The following is a 13,712-nucleotide window of genomic DNA, read 5'->3' on the forward strand; positions in this document are numbered from 1 at the left end:
AGTGTTTAAATATTATTTTTTGTTAAACTAAATAATACTTTCATTTCCTAATGTGAATTTAACACAATTTTAGTTTTTATTTACCAAAGTGAAAGTTCTATGTCTAATTTTATATTCGATTAATTGTTGGATACTGGCCTACGATATTATAACTTTTCTATATTTTATTTTTCATTATTGCTTTACATTTTTAATTCTTTTAATTTTATCGAAAATAACTTAAAGAATATTATAATGCAAAATAATATATAATAATCGTATAATTTTATAAACACATACATCAATACGTATTTATGTTATGGTTTATTCTATAAATTACTTGTGTTAAAAATAAATGAATTTTATGTACATAGTCATAGCTAAAATTATAGAAAAAGTTTGGTAGCACAGCATATGTATGCACTTGCGCATATACGTGTGTGTCCGTTTGTGTGCGCGTTTGTGTATGCATGCAGAATGCATTAAACTGATCAAACTGATTAAACTGAATCACCATAATATTATACATTTTATGTTGCAGATACTTACTGAATTTATTATTCAGTATTTTTAAGTAAATCTCCTGGATATTTTCATCGACTATAGTAATGCTCATTCCAGTAAGAGTTTTTCATAAAAATCATATTGGATTTAAATTTTGGAGAGCACGTATGCCAATAGAAAGTATTGTTTAAAACATACTTAATAAAGCTTTACAGCGATAAAGTATTTGATTTTATATATAGTACATTTGTATCAAGATGTCTACATCGACAACGGCATTTTTGCCCTTGACAATGGCACAAGCCCTTGAAAAAGAAACAATTGCACCAACAATTGATTATTCTAGTATTCGTAGAAAAGTTACTAAATTCTTTTTATACATCTTTATATTATTTATCATCTTATGAATATTCTAATAAACTATCTATTATAATTAATAGGATATATTAGTTAGTCCATCTGCAGATCAATACGAATTACTTTTACAAAAGCTTAAAGAACGAATTAAAAATGGAGGTAGTGAAACTATTTTTGATATTGGAATTGGTGAAGGTAAATTTTGTTTTGTATACATAATGATAGATAATTATATAAAACTGAATTTAAAATTTATATATGTAAAAATAGATGGTTCCGAAGAAGGATTGAAAATTGACGAGTATGAGGCATCTGTGGCTACGCTTCAATCGCTTGCTGCAACCTTAGAAGCAGATTGTGTTTTATTAAGGCAGAATAAAGTAGATCATAAATTAACGGGACAATATTTGGTTCGTAAACGTCTTGATCAACAAGATTTCCTAGAAATCAGGTGTGTATTAACACATCGAGGCTTGTTGATATTTTGTTTTTTTTTAATTAAATTTTTAAATATTTTGGATGCATTAAAGTTAAGTGCTGATACTTTTCCTTCGACAATTATTTCTTCAATAATCACTTCAATAATTTTATTAGATGTAATATTTTAAGGAATAATCTCATCTTTAAAATTATTAATTTTTATTTAAGTATCCGTTAAATCAACAGTATTGATTATAATGCTTTCAAATTTATATTGCAAATATAGTTCAATTATTATATGTTGCTTAGCTATTTGAATTAAAACGTTTTATTTTTACGTTTTAATAAATGTAGTTTATATAACAAAAAATCATTGAGCACATATTATTATATATGTGCTATAAAAAATAATGTTTAAACTAGGGTTGCTGTAGTTGGTAATGTAGATGCTGGAAAATCAACATTGCTTGGTGTGTTAACTCACGGAGAATTAGATAATGGACGAGGATTAGCACGTCAAAAATTATTTCGTCATAAACATGAAGCTGAAACTGGTAGAACTAGTTCAGTAGGAAATGACATACTTGGTTTCGACAGCGTTGGTATGTGTGATTGATTATCTTAACAATACAATGCTATTATTCTACTCAAAATTAATTTATAAATATTCATTAATAGGGAATGTTGTCAATAAACCAGAACATGGCTCTTTAGATTGGGTAAAAATTTGTGAAAAATCATCCAAAGTAATTACTTTTATCGATCTGGCTGGTCATGAAAGATATTTAAAAACGACGGTATTTGGAATGACCGGGCATGCGCCAGATTTTGGTTAGTAACTTAATTATATTGTTCTAATTTATAATTATTAATTATCCAGTCGATATTTATATATTTTTACTTCAGGTATGCTTATGGTCGGTGCTAATGCAGGTATTGTAGGCATGACTAAGGAGCATTTGGGATTAGCTTTAGCTTTATCAGTACCAGTTTTCGTGGTAGTGACGAAAATCGATATGTGTCCACCGAACGTGTTGCAGGAAAATTTGCGATTATTGATTAGAATTTTAAAATCTCCTGGATGTAGAAAAGTTCCGGTTACTGTAAAGACATCGGATGATGTTGTAGTCAGTGCTACTAATTTTGTTTCAGAGAGGTAAATTTGAAAAAAGTGCAATTCTTGGCAATCTTTTATTTAAAGTCCAATTACTAATGTATATATTATTTTGTATAGGCTATGTCCCATCTTTCAAGTGTCGAATGTAAATGGAGAAAATCTGCATCTTTTGAAAATGTTCCTAAATTTATTAACTGCACGTATTACTAGTCATGATAATGAGCCTACAGAATTTCAAATTGATGATACATATTCCGTTCCTGTAAGTAAAAATGACATTAAAAAGGATTTATAAATTTTTGCCAAACGATTGAAATGGCATTTATCAATCACAGGGGGTAGGGACGGTTGTTTCTGGTACGACACTTAAAGGTGTTATACGCCTGAATGACATATTACTTCTTGGACCAGATCCTCTTGGGCACTTCCAGCAAATAGTTATCAAAAGCATTCACAGAAAAAGAATGCCAGTTCATGAAGTAAGGGGTGGACAAACGGCTAGTTTCGCTTTAAAAAAAATCAAAAGGTCACAAATTCGAAAAGGAATGGTAATGGTATCGCCCACTTTAAATCCACAAGCTTGTTGGGAATTTAAAGGGGAAATATTGGTCCTGCACCACCCAACGACTATTAGTTCTCGATATCAAGCAATGGGTAACTTTCAAAATATATTGGATAAAATTGTATAATGACTGTAAATCAATTATAATTAAAAATAAAAAATGTTTTCAGTTCATTGTGGTAGTATTCGACAAACAGCCTCAATTTTATCAATGTCTCAAGATTGTCTACGAACGGGAGACAAAGCTTTAGTGCATTTTAGATTTATAAAACATCCGGAATACATAAAGCCTGGACAACGTATGGTCTTTAGAGAAGGACGAACTAAAGCAGTTGGCAACGTTCTACAATTAATACCACAATCAGGATCAAGTAGTATAAACAACACTGCAAGGGGAAGCAAACCAAACAAATCTCAACAAAATCGACAAAATACAAATTCACAAGTAATATTAAGTTATTATTATATTTAATTTAAATATTACTTTAATTCGATATGTATCAAAGATCCTCAATATGTTATTGAATTAATTATCCTTATATGTACTTTTGAGTTGTAAATGACGAAATTTACCAAAATTAAACAGTAATATTATAGTGCAGTAAAGGAAAAAAAAAAACTAGTCCATCTAAGTAATTCATTTTTCAATGAGCAAAGAACAGTAACTATGCTGTTTATTGAAATTAGAATATCTTTTTAATTAATTAGTCTTAAAATTAATAAGTCTCAAGGGATAATCATTAACTTTTAGGTTTTGGAAGATGATGCAAAAAACAGTAATGACACTCAGACTGCCAAACGTGAAAATACACCTCAAAAATTATCTACAAATACTATTAAAAAAGGTCGAACAAGAAAGGGATGGGTACAAAATAACATTGGTAATATAGTTCAACCACTTTCGGAACAAAATCCTCCTGCAAATGTATAAAAAAAATGAAAAGAAAAAGATTATTTTTAAATATATACATATATTGCAACCATAATTACTTTAAGAATCTCAATATTGTGAATTTTGAAAATTTTTTTGACAATTTCTTTCTCGAAAAATATTGATATCAAATTTGTTATAAAATTTCTTACGATATCAAACGATACTTTTATAATCTTCTTCCAAACAAAATATAAATGCATAAATGCTATATTTTTTAATTAAAAAAAAAAAAAAAAAAAAAAAAAAAAAAAAAAAAATAGTTCTCGATATTATAATGTAAAAATTTGACTAATATGGGTAAATTTAAAGTTTTAATAAATAATTTACTTATTTACATAACTCATAGTTTATATTTTCATAAAAACATGTTTTTTTTCTTAACAAATGAAGGTGTGGTAATATAGAAAGTAGATAATATTTTTTTTACTGATCAATATCTAGAAAATTAGAGAAAATGATATTACAATTTTGTTTTTTAAGTGTAAGTTTTTTCGTAAAACATTGCAGTGATATTTTATTGTTTTAAATTTATTAAGGTTTAAACCTAACATGTTATTGCTCTATTTAAATATTTTTCATTTTTGTACATATTTTTTGTTTTATTATACACTTAATTAAAGTATTATTTTGATGATTTCGTTTTATCTTGATTCTGAATTCCTTTCAATCCTTGTTTAAATTTTATCAATTTATCAAAAGCATTTGATCGAATAAAAAAATATACTACCCATCGCGCTACTTGTCTTACTGGCTTTGAATCAGCTAACTTAGTGACTAATCTATCATTTCTTATCAAATATTGATAAATTATTCTAAAAACCATGGTACCAATTAATATTTGATTATTTTTTTTGTTTAAACCTTTGGTACGTCAAATGTACACATATTACGATACTTATGAAGAAGCTCCCTTTTCAATCTTAATTGCTTGCGAAGTATTTCTAATTTTTGCAATTGCTCTTCTTTGCTGTACTCAATTCCTGGTAATCTTTTAATCTATAATAATATTCAGGTATAATAAATAAATCAATGGTTTTGCTCAATTTATAAATATAGACAACAAAATATATACAACCTGAGCTCTGGCAGAATCTAGTTTTTTTTGTAACTCCAAAATTTTCTGACTCGTATCTTGTGATTCCTTTGCTTTTTGTGAAGTATCGTGTGGATCTTTTTCAACACTATAAAGACAATATATAATTACTTAAAACACGATAAACTATACGTAATATAATATTATAAATTATTAATAATATTTAGTCGAACAATGCGAAAATATGTCAGTTAATTTTCGTATAAATACACAAAGATACAATGTTTAAGTATTTCGGTATATATTAAATATATTTATATATATGCACATTAAAGGGTAATTTTTAAATTTATTTAGGTTATATTATTAAAGTTCGCGAACCTTCGAATAATTTCATAAATAATTGGAAGAATTTCAATCTCTAAATCAGCTACCGTAAACTGAGTATTCACTGCGGATTCTTCACTCAATTCTACTACCTCCATTATAACACTAATTTAAAAGTTTTTTCACGAACTTCATCATTTTCCCACAAAAATGACACTTTTATAACTTCACTTACAACTGATTTACTCGTATCTCTACTCTTATTCCTAATTCTTAAAAATTTCCATATTTTCCTTTCAATTTTGGTATTAAATGTCCATCGATATTATAAAGGAGACATAGAGTGAATAAGCAAAAAGCAAATTTCCCACTTATTTTCAATGGTAGCTGGAAATCTCAAATTTTAGTGAGCAATAATGCATTGAAATTATATATGATGAAAATATTTTTCTATTCGCGGCAACTTGCGTATGCTATTAAAGTAGCATACAAGAATTATAAAAAAGTTGTGTTGCAACGGTAAAAAAATTTGTTGCAAAGTAAATGATAAATAAAGCACCTAGAACGTAAATAGGTTGAGCTTAATTTCGAACCTTGGAGATTAATATGCATATATATATATATATGAATGCGTAAGCAAGCGCGCGCGTGTATACAGTCAGTAGGAAGATATTTCTTGACTTACATTTCTATAAAAATAGTAGAAAACCAATACAAGATGACCATTAGGTAAAGAACGTCGCATATAAATAAAATAATTTTTTTAATTCAAGTGCTTCAAAAGGTTTATTGAAGTTGAAAGTTTTTTTTAGCTTATTCATGTAATTATGAGAAATATTCTTCTATTATATAATCAATACCATTGTTAAAAACTGTTCGTATAAGTGCATAAACAATTTTCATAAAATGTAATTACAATCATTAAATTTACGTAAACTGATTTTCCGTATAACCCGCATTTCGTCGATGTATTAAAATTTGGATTTCCTAATCGCATATTATTTTTTTCCCCCTATTTATAACTACTGAATGTATAATAATTGAAGTTGAAAAAGGCTGAATTTTAATGAACAATGTATAATTTGATTTAGCAATAAGTAATTTTGTGTATACTGTTGAGCAGGAAAAATAAAGATGATGAAAAACGTGAATGATTCAAATGAAAAACTTTGGCACTTGGATGTGATTTGAAAATACGTTGGCTCATTTTGAACGCAAATAAGTTTGGCAAACTTTGTATTTATCGTATGAATCAGACGGTCTCAGCAATTTATAATTTGTAAATAATTATATTCTGTTATAATTAAAAAATTTTGTTTGTAAATATCCTGTTAAAATTATCATCGCTTAAAAAAAATTATAAAATAATACGATTATTGTGTTAATACGAATATTCTGAATTTTATATTCACTTCTCAAGATTAATAATTATCATATTGATATTGATAAATATTGATTGTTGCATAATACAGCTTAGGAGTTAATAATTATTATTTGTCGTAATCATTAAATGTAGAATAGCTAATATCCATCGATGACATTTGAAAACATTTTAAAATATTGATTTTTGCATTATTTCAATAATGTTACACGTATATTTTGTATCTTTTGTATCGATTTGGAAGTCAATATTCAAGAAAAAAAAGTAAAAAGTACGTTGAAATATAAATAATTCTTAGGAAATAATGCACTAATAAATAAAATTGCATAGTTTTTGTTAGAATGAAATCGAATAAAATCGTTCTCGAATGAATGGATAATTAAGCTAAATAATATCATATGTCTATGTTGCAATTATACGATAATTTCTTATTCGTATCACATTATTTTATTCAAAATTATATTCAAAGTTTAGTTAAATAATTATTTCCTTACATTTGTTATAGTTGTTTTAATATATAGAAGCAGCAGTGGTAAATAGATAGAAATATTATTTCGTTCGACCAAGTTATGACTTTTTCCAACTTTGCTTTTGCAATTGACTGTTTTGTAGGTGAAAGCCAATGAGTTCTGGTTTTATTGCGCAATGCGCACGTTGTAATTCGCTATTCGTTACGACTCTTCGGTCGGTGATTTTCTATGCCTTTCTGCTTTGTAGAGGTTACACGAGCCCGTAAGTTGAATATGTTGGATTTGATTCCAATTATTTTTTAAGCATCTTACTTTAATTTAAATATTGAGCTTATTTAATTGTATTAGTTGCTTTTAAGGATTATGCATTTAATTATATTTTATATTTAGTGGCATTATTTTATTGTTTTAGGTTAAAATGGGTCGTCGACCTGCAAGATGGTAAGTGATTTCACATTCGTGTCTAGACGATAATAATACTTTTATTTACCGTTAGATTTTTTTATTATACTTCATTCTTACAAATTTATTATTATTATTTATTTATTTATTATTTTTTTGTTTTTTTTTGTTTTTTTAATTTATGTAACTGATAATACACCGAGTCGATGTTCAAAGTTGAGACAATCGATTGATTTCAATGATTTCAATACCGTTTCATTTCCAGTTACAGATATTGTAAAAACAAACCGTATCCGAAGTCTCGCTTCTGTCGTGGTGTACCGGATCCGAAAATTCGTATTTTTGATTTGGGAAAAAAGAAGGCTTCGGTGGAAGATTTTCCTCTTTGCGTACACCTTGTTTCCGATGAATATGAACAACTTAGTTCAGAAGCACTTGAGGCAGGTCGTATTTGTGCAAATAAATATATGGTGAAGAATGCTGGTAAGGACCAGTTTCACATTCGAATGAGACTTCATCCTTTCCATGTCATTAGAATAAACAAAATGTTATCGTGTGCTGGAGCCGATAGGTACATTGATTTTAATTTATATTGAACATTTATTATGAATTGTATTATAATTTGAGTATTTTTTTCTTGTTCTATATTATATATATATATATATATATATATGTATTTTTTTTTTTTTTTTTTTTTTTTTGCTGTATATTTTTCTGTGCTGTTATTGTAAAATTAAAAATATTTATTAGGCTTCAAACTGGAATGCGAGGTGCTTTTGGTAAACCCCAAGGAACTGTCGCGCGTGTACATATTGGACAGCCAATTATGAGTATCAGATCATCTGACCGTCATAAAGCTGCAGTTATCGAAGCTCTCCGACGTGCTAAATTCAAGTTTCCTGGACGTCAAAAGATCTATGTTTCTAAAAAGTGGGGTTTCACAAAATACGACCGTGCTGTATACGAATCTCTTAAACTCGCTGGACGGTTAGCTCCTGATGGTTGCAACGTTAAATATTTACCGGAACATGGACCTCTTGATCAATGGAAAAAATTCAGAGAAACATTGGCTACAGCTTAATAATAAAGAAACTGATAAAATCTGTATTCCAGTTTTAATAAAATTTTATTAAGTTCACTAAATATTATTTTGTTCGTATTTCCATATTTATCTATAAAAAAACATTCTAGAAAATCATCATTTATCGAAATATAAGAAAATGTAGAAAGTTCGTTTGTATGGATTTATCAACTTATTAAATGAGATCTGAGTAAATAAATCATATTTTTAACTGTATATTATAATTGAGTAATTGAATTGAAATGTACTTTTGTTGAAAAATTAGTATTTAACAGAGATTAGTGGAAATTTAATGTTTTGTATACAATTCAGTTTAAAAAACTTAAATATTTATTATAGAAACATTGATTATTTTTGTAAAAACATTTAAATCGTCTTTGAGATTTTTTTTATTTCACAAATTGTATTCTACAAAAACATACCCTTTTGTATGTATAATTTACATCATACAATGTTTTGAGAATAAGGATGTATTTTGTTTAAATACCAATGTGTTATGCAAATGTAAATAGTATGTAAATAGCACTAATGCTATTTAGAAATAATAGCCCTAAAATACTACTTTTGTAATTTGTTCTTATTATCTGTTAACTTTGCAAATAATGGATTAATAAAATTTAAAAATGAAATTACTGTTATTATGAATGTTGATTATAATAAAATTAAAAATTTAGTTGTCAAACTGAAATTTATAATAAATTTTGTATATAAAGCATATTATATTAATTAAACTGGAAACAATCGATTTAAAATATTAATAATTAAGCACTAATGTTTATTTAATAATAGTAAATTATATTAAATTGCCTAGAATCGACAAATAATTGTATAAATATTTTCTTAAATTTAAGCTACTGGTTACTTTTAATAAGAAGGCCTTTTATTTGTTACAGATAAAAAAAATCTTATACTACAAAAGTAATGTGATAATCAATATATTATTTAATCGAATATGATAATAGATAATGGATTTTGTATTCTATCCGTCTTAATTTCATCTATTCAGTACTTATTATTACATTTTACATGTAATAATTAAAAATTTTTAGTATATTCTATATAATTACATTAAAAAGAATATACAATTATGCATATATATTAAAAATTCACCCTAAACGATCATTATATTTGATATCTACATTCAATTTATAATACATGGCTGATTATTTATCTAACATCAACAGTAATACAAATACAAAAAGTCATTTACAATAAAAATTTCAATAAAAAAGATCTTCCAGCTCGAATTTATGTACACTAAATCTAATGAGAATGACATGTCATGTTGACTTGATTAGTACTTTCACCATTTGCTAATTCATCGTCCATATCTATATCACATATTCTATGAGTTGGAGAATCTAAAGCTTCAGCGCTGTTTTTAGCATCTAAAAGAGGCGATAATTTTTCAGCTTCGCTGTCTTCATCTTGATTCTGACCCTACAAACAATATTGTTTTTCATATATATTTTATTTTGCAATTGTAAAATATAAATTCATTATAAAAAAGATTTACTGACCTCGTACAGTAATACGGGTTGTTTATCATTAGCAAGTCTTATAGCGTCTCGTGCTCTAAGATTTGATTTTTCTCGAGAATAATTAGATGATTTAAGTCTTGTTGACGGGGAACGATTATGAAGATCTTTCTGAGAGTTTGAATTCTCTCCTTTAGCGAGCAGGACAGACATTCGAAATTCAGGAGTCGGGCATGGTGTAGTGCTGGTTCTCGGTAGTGAGTTACAGTCTTTTTGTAAAGATTGTTTTGAAATTGGTGTACGTTCTGTAGATCTACGATTCGTTTGTACAGGAAATAACATTGATATTTCATGATTTATAAGTTAATTAACAATAATTAAGTTGCATGTAATTTCTCAGTGATATGGTAATATCCGTTACTAACCTATTAAGCACTTCAGCAGCTTGTGTGGCGCTTGTGGTATCTGTATCAGGCGTATCAGGAGATTCTGGAGGAAGTACAGTTGCCCTTGGGGTATATGGACCATTTAAGGCCTCGATCAAAGAGACAGCTTCGTACCCTGCTGGTATATTTTCACAACTACCCTAAAATAAAATGCGTGTGAGAAAATTTAATTATAGCGATTGTCGTGTAAATGAGACTTATTACAGTTATTATCGATATTACTATTATCAGTATAACTATTTCTGTTAACGTTACTATTATTAATAAATTACCTCTGGCAAAGGTGGATTAGTTATCATAGAGCCAATTGTTTTTTGCAAAGCTTTAATTTGAAGTAAAGCTCTAAACGGAGCTCGACAAATTGGACAATTATTAGCCTGATATCTCAATGAATCGGCACAACCGTTGCATAGACACAAATGCCTGCAGGGTAATATTAATGTGTCTCGTACATCGCACATACAGATAACACACTCTGCTCCATTATCCTCTGTGTCTTCGTCACTACCTTGCTGTTAGTTAGCAAAAAATAATAAAATTTTAATTGAATTACTAACATTAATATAGAACATACATTTATATATATTACACTTCATTTTATCTACCTTGGAGTTCTCTGTATTTTTATTTTCAATGCCATATATTTCTTGGAGTAAATAACATAGCCCATCGACGTATAATTTTTGTTTAAGCGCTTTTAATACGTAAGATCCGTCAGAATGTTTTTCAAGTATAGCTATGGTTGTGTGAGATTGTTTGGGTTCATCCGAACCTTCTTCCGCTACACAATGAATAGCAATGGGAATAATCTAAAAAAAATAACATTTACAATACATAGATAAGCATTAATAAATTCTAAAAGCGCATACCTCACGATCGGTATTATAAGATAATTCCGCTTCGCTGTATGGAGTTGGATCAAAAATATGCGACGTTTGGCTGAACAATTGATTAGCTCCTTTTTTATAGTAATACGTTTCTGAATTCATTGATGGTTCTCTCGGTGTATATCTACAAATTAGTTAGATTAAATTTTCATGCATTTTAAAATAAAATTCAAATTGCACGGACTTACGTTACTCCTTTCGATGTCACCTCTTCTGTACAAAAATAATATATAGTAATAGCACATCTAACGTCGCAGTCAAATGTAAATTCAATATTAAAATTCATGGGTTTCTTGTCAGAATCTCCATCGCCAAACTGTTTCATACTCACTTGTTGCGTCGATGGAGATTTTTCAACATTTCGAACTAAACGTAGAGACTCTTTTCTGATATTTACTAGGCTTTTAAGTGTTTTAGTTGGGTCATTTGCTTGAGGTGGTGGATATGGAAACTTAATGAAATATTTGATATCAAAAGTTAATTTAAATACAGCAAAGCCTTAGGCTTAGGCTTCAATACTTACCGGAGTTGGGCGACTCCCTAAGAAATTTAAGTCTGTATTCTCTCCAAAAAGATAAGCTTCTGGCTGAGGAGTATCGAATCTCTCTCCACCCATAATAAAATGACTGCCAAAATATCCTCCTTTTATAAGGAGAAAACAAAAAATATATATAATATACATATACACGCATCTATCTATCTATCTATCCTTTTATAAGGATAAAAAAATATATGCAATTTTATACTTCAATTAATTATTAACTTAACAATAAAATAATGATTAAATATAATTTAATTTTTAATAAATACGTGTATGATAATATTTTATTTGAAGATTTTTATTATTAATTTGCCTGCCACAAAATGGACATTTAATAATTAAAGGAAATGTTTACCAGATCGAGGGGGATACTTGTATGCGTGATTTGAGACAATATCAACTTCTTCGACGCCTGCATTCTGTCGGCTGGTTAATGATCCCATTCCTTTAGAACCCACAAATATTTACAAAATCTTATATATTGTTGTATTAATTTAGCTTTTTTTTGTTGACCATTTAGTTACACTAGAAAATTGTCTCTTCGTTTTCACAGTGTTAGCATTAAGGTTAGATGGTAATTAAGAGAATACATAGCGATTATTGTACTTTCTAATTAAATATTAAAAATTTTATTAATTCAAATGATAGTAATACTCATGAGAGTAATTATACACAGTATAGTAATAAATATTTATATTTATTGGTGCGGGTGTGGGTGCGGGTGTGGGTGTGGGTATGGGTGTGGGTGTGTGTGTGCCTGCTCATATGCGTGCATGAGTCTGCTGTCTCTCTGTGTGTTTGTGTGAGTGCGCGCGTTCGTGTATTCGAGAAAAATGACAATAGAGCCTCAAAGGATTGAAACGCTAATTCCAAATGTATTCAACATAAAGTAAGAGTACATTTTACGCAAATATTCTAACTTGAATACTCGACCAATTGTATTCATCACAGCCTAGTAGCTACAGATGATTGCGCCATCCCGCGTGCTGAAATATAACTAAAAACTCTCACGATATGACAATAATGCTGAGAGGTTTAATTAGTGAAATATCGAGTCGGATAAAGTAATAGAATAGTTTCTACAAATAGTTTGTTTGTAAAAAAAAAATGTATTTTAGCCTTTACTTGATAAATATTGTAATAATTTGTACTTTAGTCTATCGGTCATGAGTAATATAAGTACTGTAAATACCCAAGTATGTGTAACGTAAGGCATTTTGATATTAGAAATTTATAGTCTAGCCGTAATTCAGTATTTTTGTTTGTAAATTAAGTCGAGGGATAATATGTGAAAGGAACGAAGGAAATATTAAAATATCTATACTAATTATTTATCATTAATATTCCCGAGTATGTAATTAATTATTAAATTGTTTGTTACAAATTTTATCGATAATAGTGTCACTATATCTAATTGACGCGGATTAATCGTTTTAAATAGGGCAGCAAAGAAATCGTACATTTTCACAATAGCACAGTAATATTTAAGCATTGAAGTTATAAAATAGTTTTCAACGATAACTTTTTAAGACTTTAAGAATTAAAAATTGTCCACTAGAGTTTAGCGAAGTATCGGCGGGATAATTTTAATACAATCGATCATTTAAGATTCGTGAAGAAAAACATTGTACGTATAGCTCGGCGGAGAAAGTCTGCTTCTCGATCTCGTCACTTTCAGGCTACATCGGTACGAACGTAATTGTAATTAATAATGGCAAAAAATCAGAAGAACCTCGAAACAAGGATATAAATTCGAAATTAATATTAACATATTCACACCGAGAATATATTAA

The 13,712-nt window shown here is 28.3% G+C and overlaps 4 protein-coding genes across 4 annotated transcripts; 2 read left to right on the forward strand and 2 right to left on the reverse strand.

Annotated features, from left to right (window-relative positions):
* Nucleotides 1–543: 543 nt before the first annotated feature.
* Nucleotides 544–3,911, forward strand: GTPBP1 (GTP-binding protein 1). The gene is made up of 10 exons (XM_011507847.1): nucleotides 544–842; nucleotides 924–1,035; nucleotides 1,111–1,291; nucleotides 1,684–1,862; nucleotides 1,939–2,091; nucleotides 2,167–2,416; nucleotides 2,495–2,639; nucleotides 2,713–3,031; nucleotides 3,110–3,384; nucleotides 3,691–3,911. Exons 1-10 carry the CDS (start codon nucleotides 741–743, stop codon nucleotides 3,868–3,870), a joined length of 1,896 nt encoding a protein of 631 aa, XP_011506149.1. The 5' UTR covers nucleotides 544–740; the 3' UTR covers nucleotides 3,871–3,911.
* A 755-nt stretch (nucleotides 3,912–4,666) lies between these two features.
* On the reverse strand, nucleotides 4,667–5,477 carry MED9 (mediator complex subunit 9). Its single transcript, XM_011507848.1, has 3 exons — nucleotides 5,288–5,477; nucleotides 4,949–5,054; nucleotides 4,667–4,869 (listed from the first exon to the last, which is right to left on the reverse strand). Exons 1-3 carry the CDS (start codon nucleotides 5,389–5,391, stop codon nucleotides 4,729–4,731), a joined length of 351 nt encoding a protein of 116 aa, XP_011506150.1. The 5' UTR covers nucleotides 5,392–5,477; the 3' UTR covers nucleotides 4,667–4,728.
* Nucleotides 5,478–7,277: 1,800 nt separating this feature from the next.
* On the forward strand, nucleotides 7,278–8,595 carry RpL10 (ribosomal protein L10). The gene is made up of 4 exons (XM_011507849.1): nucleotides 7,278–7,346; nucleotides 7,497–7,525; nucleotides 7,752–8,057; nucleotides 8,237–8,595. Exons 2-4 carry the CDS (start codon nucleotides 7,503–7,505, stop codon nucleotides 8,565–8,567), a joined length of 660 nt encoding a protein of 219 aa, XP_011506151.1. The 5' UTR covers nucleotides 7,278–7,346; nucleotides 7,497–7,502; the 3' UTR covers nucleotides 8,568–8,595.
* Nucleotides 8,596–9,665: 1,070 nt separating this feature from the next.
* Mrgn1 (Mahogunin ring finger 1) lies at nucleotides 9,666–12,555 on the reverse strand. Its single transcript, XM_011507850.1, has 9 exons — nucleotides 12,275–12,555; nucleotides 11,902–12,020; nucleotides 11,567–11,829; nucleotides 11,361–11,502; nucleotides 11,097–11,300; nucleotides 10,764–11,003; nucleotides 10,471–10,631; nucleotides 10,088–10,358; nucleotides 9,666–10,007 (listed from the first exon to the last, which is right to left on the reverse strand). The coding sequence occupies exons 1-9, from the start codon at nucleotides 12,360–12,362 to the stop codon at nucleotides 9,831–9,833; spliced, it is 1,665 nt and encodes a 554-aa protein (XP_011506152.1). The 5' UTR covers nucleotides 12,363–12,555; the 3' UTR covers nucleotides 9,666–9,830.
* Nucleotides 12,556–13,712: the final 1,157 nt, after the last annotated feature.

This window comes from Ceratosolen solmsi, unplaced genomic scaffold (genome assembly GCF_000503995.2).
Source record: "Ceratosolen solmsi marchali unplaced genomic scaffold, CerSol_1.0 scaffold1, whole genome shotgun sequence".
NCBI classification, from domain to species: domain Eukaryota; kingdom Metazoa; phylum Arthropoda; class Insecta; order Hymenoptera; family Agaonidae; genus Ceratosolen; species Ceratosolen solmsi.

Coding starts and splice junctions, on each gene's coding strand:
- Mrgn1 (XM_011507850.1), bottom strand. CDS start 12,362: ATGGGATCATTAACCAGCCGACAGAATGCAGGCGTCGAAGAAGTTGAT. Junction 11,830..11,901: donor TAGGGAGTCGCCCAACTCCG/GTAAGTATTGAA, acceptor TATTTCATTAAG/TTTCCATATCCACCACCTCA. Junction 10,008..10,087: donor AACCCGTATTACTGTACGAG/GTCAGTAAATCT, acceptor TATTGTTTGTAG/GGTCAGAATCAAGATGAAGA.
- MED9 (XM_011507848.1), bottom strand. CDS start 5,391: ATGGAGGTAGTAGAATTGAGTGAAGAATCCGCAGTGAATACTCAGTTT. Junction 5,055..5,287: donor ATTTATGAAATTATTCGAAG/GTTCGCGAACTT, acceptor TTGTCTTTATAG/TGTTGAAAAAGATCCACACG. Junction 4,870..4,948: donor TAGATTCTGCCAGAGCTCAG/GTTGTATATATT, acceptor ATATTATTATAG/ATTAAAAGATTACCAGGAAT.
- GTPBP1 (XM_011507847.1), top strand. CDS start 741: ATGTCTACATCGACAACGGCATTTTTGCCCTTGACAATGGCACAAGCC. Junction 843..923: donor ATTCTAGTATTCGTAGAAAA/GTTACTAAATTC, acceptor TATAATTAATAG/GATATATTAGTTAGTCCATC. Junction 2,417..2,494: donor ACTAATTTTGTTTCAGAGAG/GTAAATTTGAAA, acceptor TATTTTGTATAG/GCTATGTCCCATCTTTCAAG.
- RpL10 (XM_011507849.1), top strand. CDS start 7,503: ATGGGTCGTCGACCTGCAAGATG. Junction 7,526..7,751: donor GGTCGTCGACCTGCAAGATG/GTAAGTGATTTC, acceptor TTTCATTTCCAG/TTACAGATATTGTAAAAACA. Junction 8,058..8,236: donor TCGTGTGCTGGAGCCGATAG/GTACATTGATTT, acceptor AATATTTATTAG/GCTTCAAACTGGAATGCGAG.